The 13761-nt window shown below is 45.2% G+C and overlaps 1 protein-coding gene across 1 annotated transcript; it reads left to right on the top strand.

Annotated features, from left to right (window-relative positions):
- Positions 1-5884: 5884 nt before the first annotated feature.
- Positions 5885-8448, top strand: LOC137097578 (zinc finger protein 79-like; the record flags this gene model as incomplete). The annotated part of the gene is made up of 1 exon (XM_067471164.1): positions 5885-8448. A coding segment is annotated over one exon (816 nt), but the record flags the coding sequence as incomplete, so codon positions are not given.
- Positions 8449-13761: the final 5313 nt, after the last annotated feature.

The raw sequence follows: 13761 nt of genomic DNA, 5'->3' as shown, positions 1-13761 counted from the left end.
TTCCTTCCCTCCCTCCCCGTCTCCTTTCTTCCCTCCCTGTTTCCTTTCCTTCTTTCACTTTTTATATCCTTTTCTTTCTTTCTTTCTTTCTTTACCTCTTTCCTGCATTTCCCTCCCTTTTTCTTTTATGTTTTCTCTTCTTCCTTCTTCCCGTACCCTCTTCCTTTCCTTCCTTCTCTCCTTCCTTCCTTCCTTCCTTCCTTCCTTCCTTCCTTCCCTTTCTTTCCTTCCTTCCTTCCCTCTCTTCCCTTGCTTCTTTCACCTTTTTATTTCCTTCCCTCTTTCCTTCCTTCTCTACCTTTCTTTCCTTCTGTCTCTCATACCCTCCTTCTTTCCCTCTTTCTCTCCCTTCTTCTTCCTTCCCTCTCTCTTCCCTTCCTTCTTTCACTTTTTGTTTCCTTCTCTCTTTCTTTCCTTCCCTCCCTCCCCGTCTCCTTTCTTCCCTCCCTGTTTCCTTTCCTTCTTTCACTTTTTATATCCTTTTCTTTCTTTCTTTCTTTCTTTACCTCTTTCCTGCATTTCCCTCCCTTTTTCTTTTATGTTTTCTCTTCTTCCTTCTTCCCGTACCCTCTTCCTTTCCTTCCTTCTCTCCTTCCTTCCTTCCTTCCCTTTCTTTCTTTCCTTCCTTCCCTCTCTTCCCTTGCTTCTTTCACCTTTTTATTTCCTTCCCTCTTTCCTTCCTTCTCTACCTTTCTTTCCTTCTGTCTCTCATACCCTCCTTCTTTCCCTCTTTCTCTCCCTTCTTCTTCCTTCCCTCTCTCTTCCCTTCCTTCTTTCACTTTTTGTTTCCTTCTCTCTTTCCTTCCTTCCCTCCCTCCCCGTCTCCTTTCTTCCCTCCCTGTTTCCTTTCCTTCTTTCACTTTTTATATCCTTTTCTTTCTTTCTTTCTTTCTTTACCTCTTTCCTGCATTTCCCTCCCTTTTTCTTTTATGTTTTCTCTTCTTCCTTCTTCCCGTACCCTCTTCCTTTCCTTCCTTCCTTCCTTCCTTCCTTCCTTCCCTTTCTTTCCTTCCTTCCCTCTCTTCCCTTGCTTCTTTCACCTTTTTATTTCCTTCCCTCTTTCCTTCCTTCTCTACCTTTCTTTCCTTCTGTTTCTCATACCCTCCTTCTTTCCCTCTTTCTCTCCCTTCTTCTCTCCTTCCTTCCTTCCCTCTCTCTTCCCTTCCTTCTTTCACTTCTCTCTTTCCTTCTCTCTTTCCTTCCTTCCCTCCCTCCCGCGTCTCCTTTCTTCCTGTTTCCTTTCCTTCTTTCACTTTTTATATCCTTTTCTTCTTTCTTTCTTTCTTTCTTTACCTCTTTCCTGCATTTCCCTCCCTTTTTCTTTTATGTTTTCTCTTCTTCCTTCTTCCCGTACCCTCTTCCTTTCCTTCCTTCTCTCCTTCCTTCCCTCTTTCCTTCTTTCTCTCCCTCCTTCTCTCTTTCCTTCCTTCCCCCTTTCCCGCCTTCCTTCCTTCCCTTTTTCCCTCCCTCCCTCCTTCCTGTCTGTTCTCCCCCAATACCATGGTAGAGTCCCTTCTAACTCTATTCTAACATTATATTATATAGTAGTATATATAACAATTATGTGTGTATATATATATATATATATATATATATTAGGCCTGGGCAGTTTCGTTCGTTAATTTCGTAATTCGTTATTAATTCGTATTTAAATTAGCTTACGATCCAATATTGAGCCATGCAGGAATAGTGTGAGGAGTAAATTAGGTTCGAAATCATTTTTTCAATTTATTTCGTAATTATTTCGTAATTATTTTTGCATGTCTGGTGAAAGTTTTATAGTTGTTGTTTGTTTTATCACACCAACAGTCAACAACAGGGGGAGAGGGAAGCTTCAGAAGTTCCCCCTGTCCCATTTGGAGGTTTTTTTTAGCATATTTCGTAGTTTCGTAAGAGCTTAAAGACATGGCTATTTGAGAAAGCATTCAACTGAGTGTACAATAACTGGTAATGACAACTGGAACGGAATACGGATTACGAGTTTGGTTATGATTCTATGATAAGACGGAGCGGATTATTTTAGTGTAATTATATTAGTGTGTATTAGTGAGATGTTGATTTTTTTCGTCGTGCTTTATTGTAAATTGTCTTTTATATGTTGTACACCGCCGTGAGTCGCCCTAGGGCTGAGAACGGCGGTCAACAAATGCGGCAAATAAATAAATAAATAAATAATATTGCGCGATCGCATCCGCCATTAACGAATCGATTCGAAATTTACGAAATTTCATATATTTCGAAATTTTTAAAAGGAAAATTTTGGAATTATTAAAAAAAACGAAACGCAAGGGCCGCCTAAAAACGAAACGAGTTTAGAACCAAATTTTTCCATGGTTACCCAGGCCTAATATATATATATATATAGTAATATATAAAGTATTGTAATTATTTATATATATACATGCACACACCAACCAGTGATCCAACATCCATCCATATCTATGTGTGTATGCGTGCATGTGTCTACACTGCCATATAATCCAGTCCTAAGTAGATAATCTGGATTTTACATGGCAGTGTGGAAGGGGGGACTTTGGGTGCATCTACACTGTAGATTTAATAAAGGAGGATGAAGCGGGCAAGGGGGGGGGGGTAGAAAAAGGAAGGAAAGAAAGGGAGGAAGAGAAGGGAGGGAAGGAAAGAAAGGGAGGGAGGAGTGAGGGAGAAAAGAAAAGGGAGGAGGGGAGGGAGGGAGGGCAAGAAGTAAAGGAAAGAGAAGGAAGGGAAGTAGAGAAAGGGAGGAAGGGAAGGAGGGGGTTGGACTGGATGGCCTTTAGGGCTCCCTTCCAACTGGTTGGCCGTCTGTTGTGAGGCCTTTGATTGTGTTTTTTTTTTCCCAGTGATGGACACTCCTTGGATTGTGAGGAGTGTTGTTGCCAAATTTGGAGTCATTTGGCCCTGTAGTTTTTTTGTTTTTAAGGTACTCATTATGCATAGAGCATTTATATATATATATATATATAAATGGCAGGCACTCTAATGACGATTATATATATATATATATATATATACACACTATATGTATTAATATGAGAGACACTAATATTAAATATTAAATTAAATATGTTAAATATTAAATAATATTTATTTATTTATTTTCTTTGCTTCTATACCGCTGTATCTCAAGCCCGAAGGCGACTCACGGCGGTTCACAAACAGTAAAAACAGTAGAAACAGCAGTGGTTCCATACAAGATATAACAATTGACTTAACAATATGCTTCATTATACTGTATATAATTAATCTCTATATAATTACATATATAATATTATATAAAATATATAATTATATATACAGTCTTTAGGAGGAGCTTGAAACCGTGGTTGTTCGAGTGTGCCTTCCCAGAAGAATGAATCCTTAGCACTTTGTCCTCCAAAAGCACTTCATATGGATTCAGGACTGCTTGTATGTTCCCACTAACGCCCCACCTCCTCTCTCTTGTCCATACCCAGCATTATTTTTAAACTTTAATTACACTGGCCTAGCCACAGATTGTACATGTGTATTGTGCTATTGTTCATGTTTACTTTACTCTGTGTATGAGATTTATTTTAATTGCTTAGTATTGCTGTTGTCATTGCTTGTCTTGATGTATTGTGGGCTTGGCCTCATGTAAGCCGCACCGAGTCCCTTGGGGAGATGGTAGTAGCGGGGTAGAAGTAAAGTATTATTATTATTATTATTATTATTATTATTATTATTATTATACTATATATTATAATAATGTTATATTCCTCTTCCTTATTTTGCTCCTTTTTAAAAATTAAAAAATAAATTATTTTATTATTAAATGTATTAATATGGCGGACACTCTAATGATGGCTAAAAATATTGTAAATAAAAATAATATAATATGGGAGACTAATATTAAATACAATATTTAAATGTATACTTTATTTATAGTATCATAAGTAATATATCAGTATGGTAGACACACTAATGATGAATAAAAATATAAATAATAAAAGTATTAATATAGGAGACACTCTAATATTAAAAATTATATTTAAAGTAATATTTAATGTATGATATTAAAATATTATAAATAGATTAATATGAAAGGCACTAATTATTAAAATATTATAAATAAAAATGTATTCGTGTGGCAGAATACATTTAAATATAATATGATGTAAAGTAATATTTAATGTATAATATTAAAATATAAATCAGTATATTAATATGGAGGACACTTTTAAATATAATATTTAAAATAATATACTTATATTAAAATATTATAAATGAAAAATATTAATATGGCAGACACTAGTAATGATTTAAATAATTGTAAATAGAAATATATTAATATAGCAGTCTCGCCTGTTTGTATTTTGACAAGCCACCATCACTATTGGGCAGAGGCGGCAAAGGGCTCGCAAAACTACAGCTCCAGGATATTGTTGTTTTTTGAAACACAACAAGATGAGTCCACAGCAAATAAGATCACTCTGCTGGATGTTGTATTGGATCACACGTCGGACACTTCCCAGGTGTCTAGGGCTGTGTGATGTATCAGCGAATAATGTGTGCAGATCCCTGTAAGGTGGCCTTTTGCAGCTGACGGGGGGATTTGGTCAGCGCTGATGGGTTTTAAGTGCAGGCCAAGGTCTTGAGGCACTGCACCCAGTGTGCCCATCCCCTCTGGGACCCCTTGACTGGCTTGTGCCAGAGTCTTTGCAGTTCAATCTTTAAATCCTCGTATCGTGTCAGCTTTTCCAGTTGTTTCTACAATCCTGCTGTCACCTGCGATTGCAACATTGACGATCCAAACTTGGTTTTTTAAACACGATCGTAAGGTCAGTAGTCTTGTGCTCCAAAACTCTGACAATCTGAATTCGGAAGTCTTAGAGTAGTTTGACCTGTTCATTTTCTGTAACTTTTTCAGGCTTGTGATCCCACCAGTTCTTTGTCACGGGCAGATGGTATTTGTGGTACAAGTTCCAATGAATCATCTGAACAAGGGTGTTGTGCCTCTGCTTGGAGTCTGTCTGCGCAATCTTCTTGCAGCAGCTGGGGATGGGATCTGTTGTTTCATCTGCTAACCTTGCAGAGTCTACACCTGGGATCTGTTTCCGACTTTTCAATTCTGGCTTTGATGGCAACATTTTTGTTGTTGTTGTTGTTGTTATTGTACTATTTAACAGACCGCTGGGGGATAAATATCTCTTAATTAGGCATGTTTTAATAATGTTTTGTTGAAGGCTTTCATGGCCAGAATCACTGGGTTGTGTACATTTTTGGGCCTGTCTAGTCATGTTCCAGCAACATTCTCTCCTGAAGTTTCCCCTGCATCTGTCGCTAATGGCACCTTCAGAGGTTCTCTTGGCAGTGAAACAAATGGAGTAATATTCCTGTGGAGTAATATCCAGGACGGGAGAAAGAAACCTTGTCTGTTGAAGGAAGGGTGAATGTTGCAATTATAAAGTTTGAATTAGCATTGGAGTAGCCATGAAGTCTGCAGAGTCAATCAGTGAGGATATCTGCAGAGAGGCGGCCTGGCCTCTGTTGCCTGGAGGCACCCTCTGTTTGGGAGGTGTTAACTGGCACCTGGTTGCTTGCTATCTGGAGTTCTCCTGTTTCTGAGTGCTGGACACAGAATCTTATTTGAAAACGCAGAAATGCTGGGCCATTCATACATGCTTCAAGCAGACAAGGGTTCTTTCTCCCACCCTGGACATTATTCCACAGGGATAGAGACACTCCGCTTCCTTCATTGTCCAACAGAACCTCTGAAGGCCATGATGTTTGCGTTTCTGGGTGTTTCCATTTTCAACATGACCCATGAAGGGAAAGGGGGAAATCGTGGAGGTAAAGAAAGCTTCTCGCCTTCATCTTGATCTTTTGCTTCTTCCTTAACCAGGGAAAGCAGCAATGAAATCAATAATATAGGAAGAAGAACTTCTCTCTAGGTGAGGGTCTTCCTGAAATCTTGACGTCACATACAGACAAGGAAGGAAAAAAGAAGACTGAGGCATCTGTATTGCAATTAAACACCCATATCATGGCTGACATGAAGGAGAAAGCATTTATATGCCTGGAATGTGGGAAGAGTTTCACTCGGAGAGGTGATCTGAAGCAACATCAAAGGACTCACACGGGGGAGAAACCCTATACATGCCTGGAGTGTGGAAAGAGCTTTGCTCATAGTTCAGATCTATATAAACATCAAAGGACTCACACTGGGGAAAAACCCTATACATGCCTGGAATGTGGGCAGAGCTTCACTGAGAGTGGAAATCTACGTTCACATCAAAGGACTCACACGGGGGAGAAACCCTATACATGCCTGGAGTGTGGAAAGAACTTCACTATGAGTGGACATCTACATAAACACCAAAGGATTCACACTGGGGAGAAACCCTATATGTGCCTGGAGTGTGGGCAGAGCTTCACTCAGAGTGGAAGTCTACGTTTACATCAAAGGATTCACACTGGGGAGAAACCCTATAAATGTCTGGAGTGTGGGCAGAGCTTCACTAAGAGTGGAAATCTACGTTTACATCAAAGGATTCACACTGGGGAGAAACCCTATAAATGCCTGGAGTGTGGGCAGAGCTTCACTCATAGTTCAAGTCTACGTTCACATCAAAGCATTCACACTGGGGAGAAACCCTATACATGCCTGGAATGTGGAAAGAGATTCACGAAGAGTGGAAGTCTACGTTCCCATCAAAGGACTCACACTGGGGAGAACCTATAAACACATCGTGTGTGGGAAAAGCTTCTCTGAGAGTAGAAATCTACATAGACATAGAATCCACACTGGAGAGAACAGTGGTGTTTTGACCCCAAAGAGAGTTTCCCAGATAGAGCGTTCCAGAGTTTTCATGTTGCTCAAACCCTTTTCAGACATGCATCCTTTTGTGACACAGTAATTTAGTTGAACTAGAAAACCAGAGGTTAAACAACCTCATATAAGATATTCAATATAATACTATATTATGTAATACTAGCTGTACCCGGCCACGTGTTGCTGTGACCCATTTTGGAGAAATGGGAAAGAAAGAAAAGAGGAAGAGCTGGTTTCTAAGCTATCAATACACAACTGAAGTGGCAAAGTGTCAACGTAACATAGGCGCATTTTAGTCTCGAGGCCAAAGAGTTATATGGATGTGTGGAAGGGTTCCCGGTTGCCTGAGTCCACACTGCCATATAACACAGTTCAAAGATATTATATAGGTATTGTTGTTGTTGTTATAGACATATAGATATTATTGTAGGCACATAGATGTTTTTTATTATTATTGATACATAATAATTATTATAGACATAGATATTATAGACATGTATTTATTATTATTATAGATGCATAGATATTATTGACAGATTTTGTAATGATAGACACATGGATATTATAGACCTATAGATATTATTGTAAGCATATAGACATTAGTATTACAGACATACAGATATTATAGACATGTCGATATTGTTATATACATATGGATATCATAGACACACACATACACATATATTATATACTTATAGATATTATTATTATAGATATTTTTGTAGATATATTATAGCCGAGGGTTGCTATAAAGTAAAAATGGATGGCTATCTTTCAGGAGTGTTTTGATTGTGCCTTCCTGGACAGCCTTTCCCAACTCACAGAGCATGTGTTTTTGTCCTTCCTTTGAATACTGGACTTCATTCCCCAGAATCCCTTCCCATAACTCAATATGGATGAGCTTTCTGGGCACACACACACACACAGAATCCCTCCCGTGTGAGTTCCCAGCAGCCCAGCGGAGGCACCTCCATGCTGCCGACAGCCAAGACCCTAGAGGGAAAGGAAAGGAAAGGAAAGGAAAGGAAAGGAAAGGAAAGGAAAGGAAAGGAAGGGGGTGTATTTGGAGAAGGGTGTCCTCTCTCCTTCCCTCCCTCTCTCTGAATCCTTTGGGAAGAGAGAGGCAGGGGGTAGCAAGAGGGATATATGGGCCACCTTTCCCTCCCTCTCTCAAGCTGCCTCTCTCTCAGCTGTTGTTTATCTCCCTTGGTGCAGGAGGGAGGGACCGGGGAGGGTGTTCCTTTAACGCATGCTTTGTATAGTCGTTTCGGTTTGTGGGGGTTTAAGTTCTTACCGGTTATTTATTTATTTATTTTTTTTAGTGAAGACCATACATTGCTTTAGTTGGTGTCTTGTGTCCAAATTTGGTCTCAATTAGTCCAGTGGTTTTTGAGTTCTGTTAAACCCACAAATGAATATTACATTTATATTTTTATATAGTTAATAATATAGGGAGAGATTTGACCTGAGAGATAGCTTTTCTCCTAGAGCTGTAAGTATACAGAACTCTTGTGTTTTGCATTGATGTTGCATTGGGGGCTGTGTGGTGGTGGTTGGGTGTGGAGGGACGGGTGTGTTGGTTTTGTGATGTGTGCTGAGGAAAGCATTGCATTCGGTTTAGCCATGTACAATGACAATAAAGTTACTCTATAATTCCATTCTTTATCATCTTTACCCTCTAAGCCAGGGGTCCTCAAACTAAGGCCCGGGGGCCGGATACTGCCCTCCAAGGTCATTTACCCGGCTCTTGCTCAGGGTCAACCTAAGTCTGAAATGACTTGAAAACACACAACAACAACAAGAACAATCCTATCTCATCAGCCAAAGGCTGTTCACAACAACTGCCTCACGTGTGCCTCTGTGGGTGAAGTGCAGTGTGCAAAGGAATTCATTCATTTTTTTTCAAATTATAATCTGGCCCTCCAACAGGTTGAAGGACTGTGACCTGGCCCTCTGTTTAAAAAGTTTGAGGACCCCTGCTCTAAACCAATTATTCGGCATTACCGAAGGCTTTCATGGCCAGAATCACTGGGTTGCTTGAGGTTTTGGGGCTGTATGACCATGTTCTGTAGTATTCTCTCCTGACGTTTTGCCTCTCCTGACATTTCTTCAGAGGTCTGTTGGAAGTCTGGGACTCTGGTGCTCATCTCCATTTCTAAGCCAAAGAGCTGGCGTTGTCCGTAGACACCTCCAAGGTCATGTTGTTGCGGCATATACGTTACCCAGAAGTTCATTCGAGTGCTTTAGAAGAAGGAAAAGGATGGAGACCGCATGTCCGATTTCCAGGCCTTATTACTATCTCTGCAGAGTATAGGGTGAACAGCAAGCAAAGGCCTGTCACAACTTCGAATCCCAATGGCACCCGTATATATAGCTCAAACTTAGCTTTCCCGTACATGCGCAGAAAGCCTCTGACATTTACTTACTACAGTCATTAACAGGTGTTTCCATGTATATAGTTGCCAAGAACATCTTTATCAGGCCTTGGCAGACACTTTGAGAAACTCAACATCTCCTTGATTATATCACATGTTTTTACCATTCACCATTTATCATTAGATGATTCTTAAAGTTCAATTCCTTAAATCTCGAATTGAATTATCACTTTCATATGCTTATAACACAAGATCTGACCAAGGCAAGCTCCTTTCGTTAATCCAGCCTTTTAAAACGTCATTATAACTTATAACTCCCTGATACCAAAATAATAGTAATTATGAGAATAATAATAATAATAATAATAATCGACTTTATTTCTCCCCAAAGGGGACTCAGGGCGGCTTACATGAGGCCAAGCCCAGAGGTGCCTCACAAACAAATAAAACAGTGCAATGAATTTCAGGAAATGGAACTACGACTGACGAGTTTGGATCATGATTCTAGTTATGAGACGCCACTTGAATGTCTATTACTGTTAAATTGTTTAATTGTTTAATTTGTTTCTGTGTTATCTGTTTTTAAGTACCTTGTTGATGCCACATTGAATCTTTGCCTTGATTGTTCGCCTTGTTTTGGCTTGATTGTTGTAAACCGCTATGAGTCGCCTTAGGACTGAGAATGGCGGTATACAACTGAGTTAAATAAGTAAATAAATAAAACCGGAAGCACAGAACAAACATCACAACAAAATAAATAGAACACAAGAATACCATAAAACAATGCCGAACAAGACAATAAAAAATCAAGCTGTATACATATATATATATATAGAGAGAGAGACGTACACACTAGCCGTCCCCTGCCAGGCGTTGCTGTGGCCCAGTCTGGTGACCTGGCTTGGGCCCTCCCAAGTTGGTTTCTCATATAATGTGATGTCTGGATGCTTGTGGGTAAACAGCATTTGTTGTTGTTGCTTTGTCAGTGTTGCTGTGGAGATTGCCTGGCTTGCCCACTCTGGAACATGCAACACATCACTGACCTTCTTGAGGGGTCCCTTTCACATCTAGGATACTATATCTCTCTGTGTGTGTGAATCCTATCTCTCGATCTCTATCTCTGGCTGGATGGCTCTCTGTCAGGAGGGCTGTGATTAGGTTTCCTTGCCCTGGTGAAGGGAGTTGGACTGGGTGGCCTTCAGTATTAACTGTTTGTCATGGGGATTCTGTTTGGGAAGTTGGCCCCAATTGGTGTGGCCATGGGAGGGAAAGGGCCGCTTCCCCTTTAAAGATGCAAATGAGCCCCGCCAGAGGGCAGCCAATCAGGACCGCGCAGGGAGGGGAGGGGAGGGGGCGACGCCACCGGAGGCCCCGCCCCTTCCGGTCCGGCCGCCATTTTCCCGGAGGAAGCCTCCTTTCTCGCCCAGGGAAGAAGCCTCTCTCTCTCTCTCTCTTCGCCTTGGGTGTCTCTCCGGAGAAGGTCTGTCTCTGTCTCTCTCTCTCTCTCTCTCTCTCTGGGATTCCCTCCTGGCTTGGGAGCCTGAGGAGGGGCTCTTGGTGTGCCTCTTGGTGGGCAGAGGGGGTCCCACTGAGGAGTCCCTGAGCCCCCCCCTCTCTCTCTCTCTCTCTCTCTCTCTCTCTCTCTCTTTTGAGGAGGGAGAAGCCTGCCTTGGGGGAGGAAGGAAGGAAGGAAGGAAGGAAGGAAGGAAGGAAGGAAGGAAGGAAGGAAGGAAGGAAGGAAGGAGGCTTCGCCCAGGAGGGAAGCCAGGGCCAGGCGGGAGGGCGGACTACAACTCCCAGGAGCCAGGGCCAGGCTTCCCCACACCAGGCCTGTAGGCACAGCTGGGCAGGGTGGGCCTGAGTGCCAAGGGTGGTCCAGGTCTCTCACTGGCTGGGTTCAAGGGCTCTCTGGGTCAGGGGGAACTACAACTCCCAGGCGCCCAGGGCGGTCACCCCCAAGCCCAGCCAGTATCCACACTTGGCCATGCTGGTTCTCTGAGTGCCAAGGGTAGTCCAGGTCTCTCACTAGCTGGGTTCAAGGGCTCTCTGGGTCAGGGGGAACTACAACTCCCAGGCGCCCAGGGCGGTCACCCCCAAGCCCAGCCAGTATCTACACTTGGCCATGCTGGTTCTCTGAGTGCCAAGGGTGGTCCAGGTCTCTCACTGGCTGGGTTCAAGGGCTCTCTGGGTCAGGGGGAACTACAACTCCCAGGCGCCCAGGGCGGTCACCCCCAAGCCCAGCCAGTATCCACACTTGGCCATGCTGGTTCTCTGAGTGCCAAGGGTAGTCCAGGTCTCTCACTAGCTGGGTTCAAGGGCTCTCTGGGTCAGGGGGAACTACAACTCCCAGGCGCCCAGGGCGGTCACCCCCAAGCCCAGCCAGTATCTACACTTGGCCATGCTGGTTCTCTGAGTGCCAAGGGTGGTCCAGGTCTCTCACTGGCTGGGTTCAAGGGCTCTCTGGGTCAGGGGGAACTACAACTCCCAGGCGCCCAGGGCGGTCACCCCCAAGCCCAGCCAGTATCCACACTTGGCCATGCTGGTTCTCTGAGTGCCAAGGGTAGTCCAGGTCTCTCACTAGCTGGGTTCAAGGGCTCTCTGGGTCAGGGTGGACTACAACTCCCAGGCGCCCAGGGCGGTCACCCCCAAGCCCAGCCAGTATCCACAGTTGGCCATGCTGGTTCTCTGAGTGCCAAGGGTGGTCCAGGTCTCTCACTAGCTGGGTTCAAGGGCTCTCTGGGTCAGGGTGGACTACAACTCCCATGCGCCCAGGACGGTCACCCCCAAGCCCAGCCAGTATCCACAGTTGGCCATGCTGGTTCTCTGAGTGCCAAGGGTGGTCCAGGTCTCTCACTAGCTGGGTTCAAGGGCTCTCTGGGTCAGGGGGAACTACAACTCCCAGGCGCCCAGGGCGGTCACCCCCAAGCCCAGCCAGTATCCACAGTTGGCCATGCTGGTTCTCTGAGTGCCAAGGGTGGTCCAGGTCTCTCACTGGCTGGGTTCAAGGGCTCTCTGGGTCAGGGGGAACTACAACTCCCAGGCGCCCAGGACGGTCACCCCCAAGCCCAGCCAGTATCTACACTTGGCCATGCTGGTTCTCTGAGTGCCAAGGGTGGTCCAGGTCTCTCACTAGCTGGGTTCAAGGGCTCTCTGGGTCAGGGTGGACTACAACTCCCAGACGCCCAGGACGGTCACCCCCAAGCCCAGCCAGTATCTACACTTGGCCATGCTGGTTCTCTGAGTGCCAAGGGTGGTCCAGGTCTCTCACTAGCTGGGTTCAAGGGCTCTCTGGGTCAGGGGGAACTACAACTCCCAGGCGCCCAGGACGGTCACCCCCAAGCCCAGCCAGTATCCACAGTTGGCCATGCTGGTTCTCTGTGTGCCAAGGGTAGACCAGGTCTCTCACTAGCTGGGTTCAAGGGCTCTCTGGGTCAGGGGGAACTACAACTCCCAGGCGCCCAGGACGGTCACCCCCAAACCCAGCCAGTATCTACACTTGGCCATGCTGGTTCTCTGAGTGCCAAGGGTGGTCCAGGTCTCTCACTAGCTGGGTTCAAGGGCTCTCTGGGTCAGGGTGGACTACAACTCCCAGACGCCCAGGACGGTCACCCCCAAGCCCAGCCAGTATCTACACTTGGCCATGCTGGTTCTCTGAGTGCCAAGGGTAGTCCAGGTCTCTCACTAGCTGGGTTCAAGGGCTCTCTGGGTCAGGGTGGACTACAACTCCCAGGCGCCCAGGACGGTCACCCCCAAGCCCAGCCAGTATCCACAGTTGGCCATGCTGGTTCTCTGAGTGCCAAGGGTAGTCCAGGTCTCTCACTAGCTGGGTTCAAGGGCTCTCTGGGTCAGGGGGAACTACAACTCCCAGGCGCCCAGGACGGTCACCCCCAAACCCAGCCAGTATCTACACTTGGCCATGCTGGTTCTCTGAGTGCCAAGGGTGGTCCAGGTCTCTCACTAGCTGGGTTCAAGGGCTCTCTGGGTCAGGGTGGACTACAACTCCCAGGCGCCCAGGACGGTCACCCCCAAGCCCAGCCAGTATCCACAGTTGGCCATGCTGGTTCTCTGAGTGCCAAGGGTAGTCCAGGTCTCTCACTAGCTGGGTTCAAGGGCTCTCTGGGTCAGGGGGAACTACAACTCCCAGGCGCCCAGGGCGGTCACCCCCAAGCCCAGCCAGTATCCACACTTGGCCATGCTGGTTCTCTGAGTGCCAAGGGTGGTCCAGGTCTCTCACTGGCTGGGTTCAAGGGCTCTCTGGGTCAGGGGGAACTACAACTCCCAGGCGCCCAGGGCGGTCACCCCCAAGCCCAGCCAGTATCCACACTTGGCCATGCTGGTTCTCTGAGTGCCAAGGGTAGTCCAGGTCTCTCACTAGCTGGGTTCAAGGGCTCTCTGGGTCAGGGGGAACTACAACTCCCAGGCGCCCAGGGCGGTCACCCCCAAGCCCAGCCAGTATCTACACTTGGCCATGCTGGTTCTCTGAGTGCCAAGGGTGGTCCAGGTCTCTCACTGGCTGGGTTCAAGGGCTCTCTGGGTCAGGGGGAACTACAACTCCCAGGCGCCCAGGGCGGTCACCCCCAAGCCCAGCCAGTATCC

The sequence above is a fragment of the Anolis sagrei genome, chromosome 8 (genome assembly GCF_037176765.1).
Source record: "Anolis sagrei isolate rAnoSag1 chromosome 8, rAnoSag1.mat, whole genome shotgun sequence".
Classification (NCBI taxonomy): domain Eukaryota; kingdom Metazoa; phylum Chordata; class Lepidosauria; order Squamata; family Dactyloidae; genus Anolis; species Anolis sagrei.
The sequence above is the reverse complement of the archived record's forward strand: the minus strand, read 5'-3'. Positions and strand labels throughout refer to the sequence as shown.